Genomic DNA, 16,369 nt, shown 5'->3' with positions numbered 1-16,369 from the left:
AATATTGTGAAAATGTCTATGCTACCTAAAGCAATCTACACATTTAATGCAATTCCTATCAAAGTACCATCCATCTTTTTCAAAGAAATGGAACAAATAATGCTAAAATTTATATGGAACCAGAAAAGACCTCGAATAGCCAAAGGGATATTGAAAAAGAAAGCCAACGTTGGTGGCATCACAATTCCGGACTTCAAGCTCTATTACAAAGCTGTCGTCATCAAGACAGCATGGTACTGGCACAAAAACAGACACATAGATCAATGGAACAGAATAAAGAGCCCAGAAATAGACCCTCAACTCTATGGTCAACTAATCTTCGACAAAGCAGGAAAGAATGTCCAATGGCAAAAAGACAGCCTCTTCAATAAATGGTGCTGGGAAAATTGGACAGCCACATGCAGAAAAATGAAATTGGACCATTTCCTTACACCACACACAAAATCGGTTTTACAGTTTACAGATGCAGTACTTGCCAAGTACGAGGATGCATCTGATAGAGAATATAGATTATGGTTGGTGCATTTATATTTTCTTTAATTTATTTGTTCCTCCTCTGATAGTTTATAGACACATTTGCTAAACACACTACAAAAATCGTTTCACGTTTCCTGACTGACCCCGTCCTGTGTGATGCAGTCCCGGGCGGGGTATCCACCTGCCGTCTTCCCACGAGCGAGACCTGCCTGCCGTCAGTGACTCCTGGCAATTCTTGGTGTGTGGGCGTCACCTCTTCCCCTTCTGGCATATCTACTAAGGTGCTATTCCTTCTTTTTTCAATAACATACACAGCGAATTTTTAGTAGGTTATAGAAAAGTAGATATTTTTCTTTCTAATAGGTTGATGTTCTGATCTTTCCAACCTGTCTCATCCTCATATAATTTTTTACTTGCCTTCGTAGTCAGGTGTGACTATGAACAGACAGCTCTGTTGTCATTCTGAACCATGGATCGGATCACACCGAGCTCAGAAACCTCTGGAGACTCTCCTGTCTGTCCTCCTCCCCACCAAGGCCAGGCATAATTCGCAACGAGGTCCGTGTCTTGCCACAAATCCCTCCATCCTCTTGTCCTTCCCTGAGCCCTGACACTCCATCCCTTACCAAGGCCCGCCCTCCACCGTTACTCCTCTAAGATCAAAGTCCTCCTGGTCTTGGGAAAATTGAGAACTCTTTCCCATCAGCTTCTCTCTTCACCTGCTTTCTAGATGTCATTCTTCCTCACTCTCAGCTCACCCTTTGGTGTCTTTTCGCTTTATTTTGCAACCAGGAAATCCAGGACCCTCGCTCCCTCAGACCAGCAGCTCTGCACACCTGTGGAGGCCCCCCTCCATTTTCCAAGGCACCACGGACCGAAGGATGAGTGACTATAACATACATTGTGGTCAGAATGGGGATGACCATCTTAGGGGACTTGTGATGTATTGAGCAAAGCTTGGAACTGGGTATAAACATGACTGCCTCAAGATTCCCTGTAAGGAAGCATGACCAGGACCTTCCCACGGTTCTCCCATAGCCAGCCTGGCTCTGCTTCCTGGACAATCACCAACCTCCTGACCCTGAGAGTCAAATTCAGAAGCTCTTCTCTTCACTCATCTTTAGGAGAAAACAAACCTCTGTATACACAGTCATTGCTCTTAGCCTAGAATATACATCTTGGTCCAACCACAATCGCCCACTTAACGTATCAGTTCTCCAATGATGTCTTCCTGCGGGGTGATTTTTTCACTCTAAACCTGACCCAGAGCTGTGCCCTTGCAGACAACCTAGGGCTGAACTGCCCAGGCCTACTAGGTAAGTCCTAGGAGGGATTTGTCAGTCTGTCTTGGGTCCCCTTTAGCTCTTTCTTACAGAGGACGTGCCCCTCCATTCTTCCTGCAATGTGCTTATTTCCTGTGGATTCCTCTGGACAGAACACCTGTGCACATATACACACACATACTGCACACACTTGCACACACAGACACGTACACAACACAAATCCATATATGCACATTACACATAAGTATGTATAAACACGCACAGCACACACGTATGCACATGCACACAGACATGGGCATTGCACACATTCATTCTTCCAGCAAAAAGTTACTGAACCCAATGTGAATACAATATGAGCAAAATATGGTCATCACCCTAATGGAGCTTATGGCCAAGTGAAGGAGATGGCAAATCGCTGCAAAATAAAATCTCTCTTTGTACTCTGTGACAACCGTAATGAAGGCCGAATGCTCAGATGATGCCCCACGGAGAGACGTGCCAGGGCTAGGGGCTGAGAGCAGCTTCAGACCTGGAGGGAAGGGCACTTCAGGGAGAGGGAACAGCACATGCAAAGACCCAGTGAGATGAGGAAGCATGTATTTAGTTTTTAGAATTGGTTTTGAAAGAATCACCAAGAGACAAATCAAGACTCCACACCCTACAAAAAAAGTAAATATATTTACCTGGGAAGTTGAGTCAAGAAAAAATCCCATTCATATATAAAGTCCTGTTCTTTTTTTAATCGTAAGATGGTGATATTTGAAAAACTGCACACCATTTTCTTTTCCGTTTGAAAAACTCTCACTCGATGTTTAAGTGCCGGCAAGTACCAGACTTCTCACTCTGCTGTTCCCTTTGATCACGTGAACTTCGGTTCCACTTGGCTTTCCGGCAGACACAGAACAGACAGATGTCATGCTTCCACTTTTACCTTCTCAAATCCTGAGAAAGAGCACATCCTAAAATACAAGCGCTGATGGCCGATGGACTAAATGTCACTCACAGACGTGGTTCAGTGAACAACCTTTAGAAATAAGTAAATGAAAAGTGCAATTGCTCTAAGTTTTATGGCTTCCAAAGCCTCGTTTTTATCCCGTATGATTCTCAATGGATCCGACAGAAAAGTGCTAGACACTTACAGTACTTTTTTTTTTTTTTTCCTCTTGGAGTAAATAAGATGCTGGTGTTATTTTTAGACTATGGATTGAGTAATTCTAAAAAAAAAAAATGTAGAAGTGACACATGTTCAAGGAACGTAATCCAAAGAAGAGGGACATTGTGGGCTGGAAGCAGGGGTGTGATCTGGAAGGCAATAGGGGTTAGTAGCCTCAGAGCTTGTCAGTCAAATAGATATGGCTCTTCTGGGAGAAGACAGGTTTTCTCTGATTTTCCCCAAACCCAAATTCAGTTCCTGGTTAGAAGAACTAGACTCAGCCCTTGGTTATGTCTTTGTAGCTATGGCTATGCCCATGATTCAGTAATCCATGAATGACTGTGCCCTTCAGGCCATCCTTTGGAACACCAGGTCCTCTTTCTTCTGGGGAGCTTGCCCCCTTGACCAGCCTGTGAACTTTCTCCATAGCCCCAGGGTAGAGGAGACTCCCTGTCCCTTGCCTCCTGTTCTCATGGTAGTTGTGCTGGGTCTGTCCCTGATGCTGACCCTGACCTTCAGCTTCCTATGTTCTGCCCAGGTCCTCAATCCTTGTAGCTTCATCTTCCAGATGCCAACCCTCACTTCCTGTGTGGACCACGTTGACCTTCTGCCCTTCCTCTGAGTCTTCAAGGCTCACTGCCTATGTTCTCAGGTCTTTTGTTGTCAAGGACTGTTCATTCCAGACTTCATTTCACCCATTCAGACGTGACCTCTTGTCCATTTGCTTGGGTTCTGAAGGCATCCCAGAACCTGACCATCTTCTACATGGTAATTTTTCCTCTTTCTGTAAGATTCCTTTCAGAAATGTCTGAGACTTTTGTTGTTGTTTCCTTGGGTCTCCCAGAGTTCCTAAGTCCAACCCACTTGGGCAATGGACATATTGGACAAATCCATCCCCCTGATGAGCAGTCCAGTGCTGGCTCCATTTCTCAGCAGAGCTGCCACTGACTCATTAAAACACACACCTGTCTGTTCTCTTATGTGGTGAGCCTGTCACGGGCACAACAGTCTCAGTAACACACCTCACTGCCCATGACTATGCGATTCCTTCTAGGGTGCTAAGTCTGATCCCTCATCAAGCGCTTTCCTTCTGAGATGTGGCAAAGCAAGTGAGAGGTCAGTGTTCTGAGCTGAGGCCAGGAAGCAAAGCCAGAGGCTGGGTTCCCCATCTTGCAGACGTAGGTGATGGAAATATCAGAGAACAAGGGCTTTCAGAGGATTTGGTTGAGGAGGGAACTGTTCAAGGATCCAGCAGGATCTTACTATCTACATAGTATAGAACCCCAGGGTGTTAATTGTCAGGGCACCACCGAGGTAATAACTACTCCCCCACTTGATGGCATGAGGAAGCCCGGTGGCCTGTGTAGGAACCCCCTTTGTTTCACTTTATTTTTCCTTACCACCACCAAGTCCCACTGTAGTCACTTTAGTGTTAATGACTCATAAAGTGTAGATGTTTTCAGCACTCCTTGCACACACTGACACACTTCCCTACATCATACCCACAGCTGTGTGTGCTTTAGTGTGCAAAATAGCATTGCGTTTTGCTATGAATTTTATTGTTTCATACCTTTTTTTATTAACGTGATAGCTTTTTAGCTTATTTCCATTACTTCAGCTGTTCTAACTCCTTTCTGAGGTCACAGGGCGTTCATGGATCATTTTACACTTTGAGTTCTCTAATAGTGGATGCTTTGACTCTTTGCTGTCACTAAGAATACTGTGATGAACACGATGGACCTGCTGAAGAACTTTTAATATGAGGAAGATGCACTTTTGGCCAAGTTAGCCATAAAGTTGAGTGCAAGTGATCTACTCACATGACTCTGCTCCATTGGATTTCAGGAGCAAAATGGAGCAGTTCCGACAGTGCTTTCAACGTCTTGTGCACAGGGAACCAGCAGGGTTAACCTGACTTGGTTAATATACATAGTACCCTAATACACAGCCTCAGAAGTTGCTGCTGGGACACCTTTATCCACAACCATCATGAAGTGCTCAGTAATGCTCTAGCAAACCCAAAATGTCAACGTCTTTTATTGCTGGCTTGACAGCACAGAAGCTTGCAGTAATTAGACTTCAGAAATCTGAAGCATACTTACATTTGTTTTGAACCTTGGAGGACACTTAATTTGCAAACTTTAATTAGATAACATGCTTGTTTGGGGGAAAAGACAGGTATTTACTTCTTTTTTTTTTTTTGGAGGGATTATTTTATTTATTTTCTTTTTTTTTTACTTTTTAATTTTTATAGGTATTTACTTCTTGATGAATCATTAATGTCTAAGAACTTCACATGTCCAATTTAGGGATTCTAAGAATACAGACATACATTGCCTAATGCAATGGGTGATTATCAGGACCTCTGGGCCTTAGAAAGTGGAGTATCCTCAGGACACAGGAGTAGCTTGGGTCTTCCAGAGTCACCTGAAGGGACTGACATGGCCTTTGGGAGATCCTCACATGGACAGACTCCTATGACCATGGGCCGCCAGTGCTTTCCTTTCTCTACTGGAACAAGATATTTTAGGCCTATGTCACTCTTGAGCTTGATGTTTGGCAGCCCAGAGACTGGCTCCACTCCCTGTTTTGTTTTGTTCTTGTTCTTTACAATGAATTTTCTATCTGTATTTAAAAATAAAAATTTTAATAAAAGTACAAATTACCAACTTCCATAATCTGGCTATTGTGGATAATGCTGCTATTAACATCGGGGTGCATGTATTTCTTTCAATTAGTATTTGTGTCTTCTTTGGGTAAATGCCTAGTAGTGCAGCTGCTGGGACGTGAGGTGGTTCTCTTTCTAGCTTTCCGAGGAGCCTCCAGACTCTTCTTCAGGGTGGCTGCACGAGTTTGCCTTCCCACCAGCGGTGCAAGAAGATTCCTCTTTCTCCACATTCTCACCAACACCTGTTCTTTCTTGTGTTAATTTCAGCCATTCTGACAGGTGTGAGGCAACACCTCATTGTGGTTTTGATCTGCGTTTCCCTGAGGGTGAGGGATACTGGGCGTCTTTCACGTGTCTGTTGGCCTTCTGTTTGTGTTCTTTGGAAGGATACCTATTCATGTCTTCTGCCCATTTCTAATTGAATTATTCACTTTTGCTACTGAGTTTTGTGCGTTCTTTATATATTTTGGATACTAGCCCTTTCTGACGTGTGTTCCACAGATTGCTCTTTAGTCTGTTGATTGTTCCTTTTTTATCTTGATGAGGTCTTGTGCGGTTTTTTTTTTTTTTTCTTTTGTTTCCCTCCCTCAGGAGACACATTCAGAAAGAAGTAGCCACAGCCAATATCAAAGAGGTTACCGCCAGTGTTCTCTTCCAGGATTTTTACAGTTTCAGGTCTCACATGCAGGTCTTTCATCCATTCAGAACTTATTTTTGCATGTGCTGTAAGACAGTTGGCCCATTCCATCCTCTTGGAGGCAGCCATCCAGTTTTCCCAACACCAAGGGGAGGTGGGTGGAGGGATGGGGGAAATAGGTGATGGGGGGTACGGAGTGCACCTGTTGTGATGAGCACTGGGTTTTGGGTGGAACTTTTGAGTCACTAAAGTGTACACCGGATATGAGTATCACACTGCATGTTAACTGATAGGAATTTTAAAATGTAGATGATCTACTTAACTTGGCAACAGCTGGTTAAAAGTGGGAGCAGATGCCTCTGAAGGATGAGGTATGAGATTCTCCATCAGGACACATCAGTAGGGTCCCTCTCATCGTGTGCCCAACAAAGAGGCTGGGCATCCACCATCTTGTGTTTGTCATAGGTACCATCTACACTGTCTTACTAATGTTACCTGACTTCTCTTGGAGTAATATGAGTGTCTGATGCAGAGGCTAACATAACGGGAGTGTGTGCCGTGAAGAAGGGGCCAGGGGGTCAAAAGACTCAGGCTTGTGGGTCAAGAATTTCAGTAACGAGTTATGTGACCTCACATGAGTTACTCCACTTCTCCAGCGTTGGTAATCCTTTGTAAAGTCAAGGGATTGGACTGCTCGCCATTTTTCAAATCATACACTGCTGTTCACAAAAAAACTAATAGGTAGCCCATAAAAAAAATTAAAAAGATATCACCTCACACCAGTCAGAATGGCTAAAATCAACAAGTCAGGAAATGACAGATGCTGGCAAGGATGCGGAGAAAGGGGAACCCTCCTACACTGTTGGTGGGAATGCAAGCTGGTGCAGCCACTCTGGAAAACAGCATGGAGGTTCCTCAAAATGTTGAAAATAGAACTGCCCTATGACCCATCAATTGCACTACTGGGTATTTACCCTAAATATACAAACGTAGTGATCCGAAGGGGCACGTGCACCCGAATATTTATAGCAGCAATGTCCACAATAGCCAAACTATGGAAAGAACCTAGATGTCCATCAACAGATGAATGGATCAAGAATATGTGGTATATATACACAATGGAATACTATGCAGCCATCAAAAGAAATGAAATCTTGCCATTTGCGACAACATGGATGAAACTAGAGCGTATCATGCTTAGTGAAATAAGTCAAGCAGAGAAAGACAACTATCATATGATCTCCCTGATATAAGGAAGTGGTGATGCAACATGGGGGCTTAAGTGAGTAGGAGAAGAATCAATGAAACAAGATGGGATTGGGAGGGAGACAATCCATAAGTGACTCTTAATCTCACAAAACAAACTGAGGGTTGCTGGGGGGAGGGGGTTTGGGAGAAGGGGGTGGGATTATGGACATTGGGGAGGATATGTGCTTTGGTGAGTGCTGTGAAGTGTGTAAACCTGGTGATTCACAGACCTGTACCCCTGGGGATAAAAATATATGTTTATAAAATATAAAAAATTAAAAAAAAATTAAAAAGAAAACAATGAAATTTTCTTCTAAAATGCATTTTTAAATATAGGCTTACAAAAACATAAGTAAGCAAAATAAGATTATTTTTCAGTCTTTTAGCCTGCCAACTTTATCCTGCAACTTCCCTAATTTATATCTGCAGGTTGTAACTATGTAAGAATTAACATGTCTAAATCCACACCTTTGATCCCCCTAGCCCTGTTCCCTGTTCCCATTCCCACTTCCAGATGTTAAACCATCAACCCAGCCAATCAGGCAGAAACTTCTGTAATATATTTGGCTCATTATTTCCCCAGATATATCTATACTGTCAGCTAATTCTTTCTCACTATCAGTTACCCAGCTGTGTAAAAAATGACCCCAAAACTTCGTAGCTTAAGAAAACAAACACTTCGTTAGCTCACAGTTCCATAGGTCAGCAGTTTGGGCCAGATGCAACTGCATGGCTCTTCTCTTAGCCTTGCAGAATGCACTCCAGTGGCAGCATTAGCTGGGGGGTTGGCTAGTGTCTGGTGGTGCCCAAGCTATGACAGCCTGTATCTGCTATATATGGCCCAATCATCTGCAAGGCCAGCTTTGGCTTCTTCCCGTGGCAGTCTAAGGGCAGCAAGAAAGGGCAAACACCACGGAGAAGGTACATTCCAAGTCCTTGTCTGCATCGCACTTGACAATACTTTGTTGTTCACAACATGTCAGCTGGCCAAGTCCAGAGTCAGAGAGGGGCCACAGAAGAGTGTGGATAGATGAGGGGCCATTGGAGGCCACTGCTGTGACCCTCTTTCCCCAAACCCAAAGCAAATTCCAATGTCTGCACTTTCCATACCCACTGGCTTCTCTGGAATCAAGCCCCTCTCATCTCTCACTCGGAGATTATAATAGATTCCTACTAACTTGTCTGTCCAGTTCTTCTCTCAGATCCCCCGAACAGGTTTTCCAAAGACAGCAGAGAGATTATTTAAAATGTAAGCAAGGTGGTCTTGTTCCCTGTCAAGAATCCCTCCAAGATTTCTCATTTAATTGAGAATGTGACGTAGATGAATTCCTTGGGCGGAAACATCTCCGCAGCTTTGTCTCCATTTACCTGTGATGCTCGTCTTCCTTTCCCTCAGCTGTTGTCAGGGATGCCCATCTTTCGGTTTCGCAGAGAAATCGGGCTCTTCCCAGCGATACGTCTTTCCATTATCATTCACGCACCCCCACCCACAATGTTCTTCCCTGAGCCATTGCATGACTTAGCTCCCTCTTGGATCTCATTAGAGTGGGATCCTTCAATGACTGTCTTTCAAACCTGGTCTGTTTCTTTTGAAGCTCTTTGTGCATCACAGTTTTTTTGTGTGTGGGTTACTTTTCCACTTACCTGTTAGCTGTTAGACAATAGTCTGTGGGCACAGGAGGACAGGGTTATGGCTTTTCGTATTCTCACTGTTTAGCTTGTCATGCTTGTACGTAGTAGAAACTCAAGAAATCTCTGTACAATGATCTCTCCAAACTCAAAGCAGCATTATCCACATGGCTAAAAAGTGGAAATATCAGATATGCCTGTAAACTCATGAACGTTGAATGGACACAATATGGTACACACATATGGAGGAATCTTGTTCCACAATAAAAAAGAATGAAGTAGTAACACATGCCACAGTGTGGATGGACCTGAAACATGACACTAGTGAATGATGCAGACCACAGCAAAACCAGACCCTACATCTCATAGGATTCCATTCATACGAAATTTCCAGAATAGGCAAAACTGTGGAAACAGAGGCTAAGTAGTGTGAGTGCTGGGAGACAGGGAAAGGCTGCTCATTATATGGAACTTCTTTTTGGTGGGAAACACTCTAAAATTATATAACCGGTGGAAATGCACAACTCTGCTAATCCACTAAAAAATTAAATGTGCACTTTATGTGGGAGGATTTTATGATATGTGAATTATATTCTTCAAAATTAATTTAAAAAAAAAATTCTTAGAAAATGAAATAAAATCAGGCGCAATAATGTTCACACTGATCCCGATTTTGGGGGGCACAGGAGAGGAACAGCTATTTCAAAACTTCTTCAATTTCTGTGTATTATCTTTTTCATTTAAGAGGTAAAACTGTAGAAAGAGTTGTGAAACCAGAAGCAGGAGGAGTCAACTTCAAACTCCTTTGGTAAAGATGTTTTCGTTAAAGAAAAGTTACAAAATCAGGGGATGTGGAAAAAGGGGAATCCTCTTACACTGTTGGTGGGAATGCAAGTTGGTGCAGCCTCTTTGGAGAACAGTGTGGAGATTCCTCATGAAATTAAAAATAGAACTTCCCTATGACCCTGCCATTGCACTCCTGGGTATTTACCCCAAAGATACAGATGTAGTGAAAAGAAAGGCCATATGTACCCCAAAGTTTATAGCAGCAATGGCCACAGTCGCCAAACTGTGGAAAGAACCAAGATGCCCTTCAATGGACGAATGGATAAGGAAGATGTGGTCCATATACACTATGGAGTATTATGCCTCCATCAGAAAGGATGAATACCCAACTTTTGTAGCAACATGGACAGGACTTGGAGAGATTATGCTGAGTGAAATAAGTCAAGCAGAGAGAGTCAATTATCATATGGTTTTACTTATTTGTGGAGCATAACAAATAGCATGGAGGACATGGGGAGATAGAGAGGAGAAGGGAGTTGGGGGAAATTGGAAGGGGAGGTGAACCATGAGAGACTATGGTAAACAATCTGAGGGGTTTGAAGGGGCAGGGGGTGGGAGGTCGGGTTACCAGGTGGTGGGTATTATAGAGGGCACGGATTGCATGGAGCACTGGGTGTGGTGCAAAAATAATGAATACTGCTATGCTGAAAATAAAAAATAAATTTAAAAAAATTCATGGAATTTTAAACCTCGAATTCACCCTAAAGAATATTCCATCATAAAATGCAATGTCCTGGAATATATTTTAATTAGCTATGCAAGTTTGCATGCACACACGTGCGCACACACACATACACATACACACACATATTCTGAGTTCATTTCATCTGTGCAAGAACCAGGCAAGACCCTGCCAGCCATTTCCAAGTCCTGACATCGGTGTGGAAATTGGCCTTTGCTATCATTGTGAAGATGTATCTTGGCTGTCAAAGAGCTAAACATTATTTATTTTAACCTGCCTGAAACTTAAAATAATTTGAGTTTGCAAACTGAATGTGCTCTAATTCCCTTCTTAGTCAAATGAGGAAAGTCAGCCAGCATGTTTGAGACTGACCTTAGGCGGCACAGCTAAAAACCAAACTCCAGTCTGCAGGCTTAATTTTCCTTGCTCTTCCTCCTGAATTTTATTACCCTTAAGTTGTCATTTCCGATCTCTAGCGTGTTGTGATAATACCCTCCTCTGGAATGTGCTTCCACTAGAAACTTTTTGGAACTGTGAATAAGGAATTACATATCATGATCGTTCACTCATTAATGTCACATTTTTGTTGATACCTGATGTTGTTGAAGCTACTCTTAGCATCCAGAGTCTTGCCACTCAAGAAAAATAGCCACCAATCCACACAATTCCTTTCAGAAAACTCTTTTCCTAAGAAGTGTGATAATTGTATTTCTCACTGCCCATATTCTTTTATGTGTTTTATCTTATGCTTAGGAATTTAGAAAACACGTACATAAACAAAACAAAACAAACCACACACACACACACACACACACACACACACATACACACATATATAGAATATAAATATAAAAAACCCTCTGAGATAAAACTCTGCTTTAGCTATTAACCTTGGATTAGACAATTCTGCTAATAGTTTGTTACATGACTATGTGGCAATCAAAAGAGACAGTAAGATACCCGAGCTCTTCAAGCTGTGTTGGATCCCTACACTTCCCCAATTTAACCAGGATCCTCCGTGCTGACAGGACAACCCATTCTTCTGGCATGAGCCTTGCCTCCCTCCTTGACTCATGGGTCCTAATGACAAAAGCCCCTTGAACTCGCAATCTGACTTGCCCTGTTGCTTCAAACAGCTCACCTGAATGAGAGTCAGGCATGTAAGATGCAATGTAACTAAACAATGAGATCTGTTAAATGTGAATTGGGAATATGAATATAAAGATATTTGAATGTGAAACTGAACAGAAGTTTACCTAGATAAAAAACTGATGACCTGGCTTTGGTCCACAATTCTTCTTATTGGAAGGAAGACAGATGGTGATTTATGAAGTAATTTGATGTGCCACGCAACTTACAAATCACGTTCTATTTAATCTTCACATTAAAGTGTGAGGGAAGTGTTGCTCCATCTGTGAACCAGATGAAGACTTAGAGGATCGAGAAGTTGTAATAATTTATTGAGATTATATAATTTGTGAGATTCAGAATTACATTTTAAGATATACCTTACCATATCATTTCTATAATAGCAATTATTCTCCTAGAGTTCTTCAAACTTAGAGAAATACATAGAAATTCAGTTGAGATCATCTCACAGTAATTTATTGAGGACAGATGATAATACGGATCTTTGGGGAATTGAAAAGATTGTTAAGGGAAAGAAAATTGGTAAACTGCATTTTTTTCCCTGAAACTAAATGCTTTTCTTGCCCTCAGAGCTAGGCATAGGTTTAAAAAGCAAGTGTATTATTGTCTGTCTCTGCTTCTCAGAGAAGCATGAAAGGCTTCCAAAATTTAAGGCAAAATATCAGAAAACCTGATGTTATAAGATGTCTTGGCTCCAAAGTTTTGTTACTGCCATTTTTTTTTTTTTTTGAATGGAGACACCACCATTTTTATTTTAGGTTGCACGTTCTAGATAAGAGACTGGAAAGAGGACGGAGGACGGAGTGTAGAGAAGTTGGAGGAAAACACGGGATATTAGCAAAGATGTTAGTGTGGATCCAGCAAGTGCCATTCATTTAAAAATTATAAATATCTGTCATTATGCTAAGACTCCCCATATTTAGGTAGAGAAAAGGATAATGATCTTTCTTTAAAAGTTGTTTATATAACAAAAATACAATTTTCCAGGATATATAATTCTGGTGGGAAGTATTCTTTTATTCCAATTCAATTAAATCTGAAAATTATTTTCTTTTTAATAAAAATATAATAGAAGAAAACTCAGAAATTAAGACTTGTACCTTACATTTAAATTACATAAATGTCTCACACATTCAAAACTGTTATCAAGCAGTTTTGTAGGCTCTGAATCAGATACTGCCATGGCATTTTGTGCCCTGGACAAAGTAGCCACATAAGTACTTGATGACTGGAAGAGCTTAGGAGGAAGATATCAACTGTATTTTCCTGAGAACTTGCTACATTGTGGAGGGAAAAAAAAATCCCCAACACTTGTCTTCATTGCTGGACCCAGTGAGAAAGGAAGGCAATGTGTGCCAGCACTTTCCAGCCTGCTTGGTTAGGCAGACACCCTCCGTGAGCAAGGAAACAAAGACCAGAAACCCAGTAGGTCAGGAAAAAGATGCAGCATTCCCTTTTCCTCTACACCAAATCGTATCTCCTCCTTGCCTCTCATTCTCCATTTAAATAAAAGAGCTTCACTTGATAGAAATTGGTCAAAGACTGGACATGCACCACACAGAAAGGCCATGCTGCATATTTGTTCCATCCCTCAGAAATGAACCGGTGGTGACTAGGGAAAAGAGCTCCACGACAAAATCCCAGAACAGGAAAGAGAACGATGCTTGGCAATTACAGCTGCCCCGTCAGGTGACCAGCCACACACTGATCTGGCGGTTAGAAGGGCAGAGCTGACTGGCAGGCTCTCCACAGCCAATCTCCCAAGCTGTAGCAGCAGTTTCTTTCCATCATGCCTGACCATCAAAAGGTCAGAACTCAGGCTCTCTCCTCTTCCTTCCTGGGAGTGGGCAGACTTGTATGCACGTGGTATTTGTGTTGAAGAAGAAACACTGGCAGCAGAGAATTCTGGTTCCTAAAACATTCTTCCCTCTTTTGGTGGATGGGAAATTCCATTCTGTTCCACACCAGCTTATGCATTGAAAATTCTGTATCTTTAAAAAAAGATTTGAGGAACAGAACTGTGTTTTGATGTTAACAAATTGTACGAACACAAGACTTAAGAAATGAGAGGAGATGTCGCCATGACGGTGTGGCTACTTGAAGGCAGCAAATTCTCCATATCCCCCTGCCTGGATGGGTGTTTTTGGAGAAGCACAAGCATATAGACTAAAATCCTCTGTTTGGAAGCCAGCCCGATTCAAGGAGGGTTCTGATGCACTGCGGTGAATTTTTGGCAATGAGCAGGCCAGCAGCTCAATAGAGGCGAGAATTTGGGGAAAGAGTGGCCTCTCATCTCTTTTCTTTTTTAGGCACTCTGCCATCAATCTCTTCATGGCTTTTGGACAGTTACTCCGTACCTTACTGAGATCTGGAGAAAGATATCCTCGTCCAACCATAAAAATTATCTGGTCCCTGTTGTTGATGTTTGAATAAGGTAACTGTCCGGTCATCAATTCATATAGAACAATCCCAAATGCATAGACATCTGACTGAAAGCTATATGGGTTTTTATCTTGCATTCGGATCACTTCTGGTGCCATCCACAAAATGGATCCAGACAACTGTTCAAACTGATGGGACCCACTCCATCGAGATTTCACTGTGGCTAGACCAAAATCACCTATTTTTACTGTGAGGTCTTCATGAAGAAAAATATTATTACTCTTGAGGTCTCTGTGGATGATTGACTTGGCGTGTAAGTAATCCATGCCCTGTGCAGTCTGCCGTGCAATATCTATAAGCTTGATCATCTCAAATTTGGTCTCGATGATGTGGAGATGGTGATATAAGCTGGAGCCCTCACACCATTGGGTAACAATAGCTAGTTGGGGCTTTGTTGAATAGCCCATGAAAAGTAGGATATTCACATGTCGAGTTTTCCTGAGTACTCCTACTTCATTTTTGAAGGCCTGTAACTGCTGAGGTGTGGGTGCTGTCACATTCAACATTTTCACTGCCACATCACCATGCCACTTTCCCTTGTAGACTGTCCCAAATGACCCGGATCCAATTCTCTGTCCCACTGTGATCTGCCCATCAGGAATCTCCCAATCATCACTTGAATCCCGTCTACCAAGTGTTTTCATTCGATTCCTATCTTCTGAGGATGAAGATGATTTCCTTTCCCGCTGAGGTCCTGGAGATTTCTGTAATGCTTTCACATTAGTGAGTGAGCCAGGCAATGAGGCAGGGTGGGTGGCAGACAAACCTGTGGTTGATCCTCCGTCATTACGAAACCCTTGGTCTCTAATCAAGTCATCAATATTGACAGGTTCTATTGTGTTTATATGCACATTTGGAGCTGATGAGGACCGGTCTCGTTGCCCAAATTGATTTCGATGATCTTCATCTGCTGGTCGGAAAGGCTGTGGAATTGGAATGGATTTTGAAGGAGACGGACTGGTGAGGATTTGGGGCCCAGTAGAATCGGAGGGGGGAGCAGAAGGGGACGATCCAGATGTAAGGGCAGTCTCTGCTATGGAGGCCTCCTCCTGTGGTATTGGGTGGTGTTCAAAGAACTTGGAGACAAACAGCAAATCAAGTTGGTCATAATTAACACACATCAGTGGAACCTCTGTACTACAACGCTGGTGAAATTTATAACCACATGTTTGACAGCGAAAACCCTGGAAAAGCAGCTTTCGACAAAAGTCACAAAATGCTAAGGTGAAAAAAGTTTTCCGTACAAAGTTGTGTGTGGTAAGCGGGACATTTTCCAACACTTCTACATGTAGTTCCTCTCCAGTGAGCCAGGAAATATCAGTGTCCCAGCCAATCGGTTTCTTCTCTCCATCCTGAATTCTGTAAACAGCACAGCACTCTGGGATTAGACCTCTCATCATCAGAGCTTTCTTTAGACTGTCTCGGACTGTAACTCCACATCTTGCAGGTACCACTGCCCTCTGTTTATTGGGCAGGAAGACTCTAACAATAGGTTTTTGTGGTGACTTTGGATTGCTCCGTGATACATCTGTGGGATTTTGAAAAACTGAAAGAGATGAAGGTAGCACTGAAAGGCTAGAGGAAGAAGAAGATGTAACGGTGTCTGTTGATGCAGAGCTAGAAACAGAAAAATCAGTTCCATTCCCCAGGGATTCCAATAACTGTTGTTCTCGCTGTTGGAGGGCATCTAGCTTGCTGGTGTATTCTTCATAGGCCTCCAGATATATTGATGGTGGATTATGCTCCCCACCAAATTTGTCCAATAGGGCTTCTATATGTTCCTGCGTCAACTTAATCATTTGATATTCCACACCTCCTCGGGAATGGCAGGGTCCGCAGCCGAAGAGGCCGCGGCGCCGGCGCCGGCCTCGGGCTCCATATCCCCGTTGAACAGAGCCTGGCCCTGCTCCGCGCCGCCGCCGCCGCCGCCGCCGCTCAGCGCCGCCATCTTATAACCGAGAGCCGGGGCCGGAGCGACCGCTGCTGGGCAGGGAGGGCGAAGGGAGGCGGAGGGCGGGGGGGGGGCGGGGGGAGGCGGAGGCGGAGGGCGGGGGGCGGCGGGGAGGGACGGCCGAGGCGGCGCCGGTGGCGGGAGGGCTCCTGGGCCACCTCAGGAACCGGCCCGCGGCCCCCGGCGCAGCCGAGCCTCTGTTAC

The 16,369-nt window shown here is 43.3% G+C and overlaps 1 protein-coding gene and 1 pseudogene across 1 annotated transcript; both read right to left on the bottom strand.

The window, feature by feature from the left end:
* LOC116573607 overlaps positions 1 to 16,369 on the bottom strand; it is a 922,392-nt pseudogene that overhangs the window by 533,945 nt on the left and 372,078 nt on the right.
* Positions 12,507 to 16,177, bottom strand: LOC116573468 (serine/threonine-protein kinase B-raf-like). Its single transcript, XM_032313633.1, is given in 2 exon segments — positions 12,507 to 16,018; positions 16,021 to 16,177. Coding segments are annotated over 2 exon segments (2,295 nt in total). The 5' UTR covers positions 16,163 to 16,177; the 3' UTR covers positions 12,507 to 13,865.

Source organism: Mustela erminea, chromosome 14, assembly GCF_009829155.1.
Source record: "Mustela erminea isolate mMusErm1 chromosome 14, mMusErm1.Pri, whole genome shotgun sequence".
In the NCBI taxonomy this organism is placed as follows: domain Eukaryota; kingdom Metazoa; phylum Chordata; class Mammalia; order Carnivora; family Mustelidae; genus Mustela; species Mustela erminea.
Note: the sequence above shows the minus strand (reverse complement) of the source record. Positions and strands in the feature narration are given on the sequence as shown.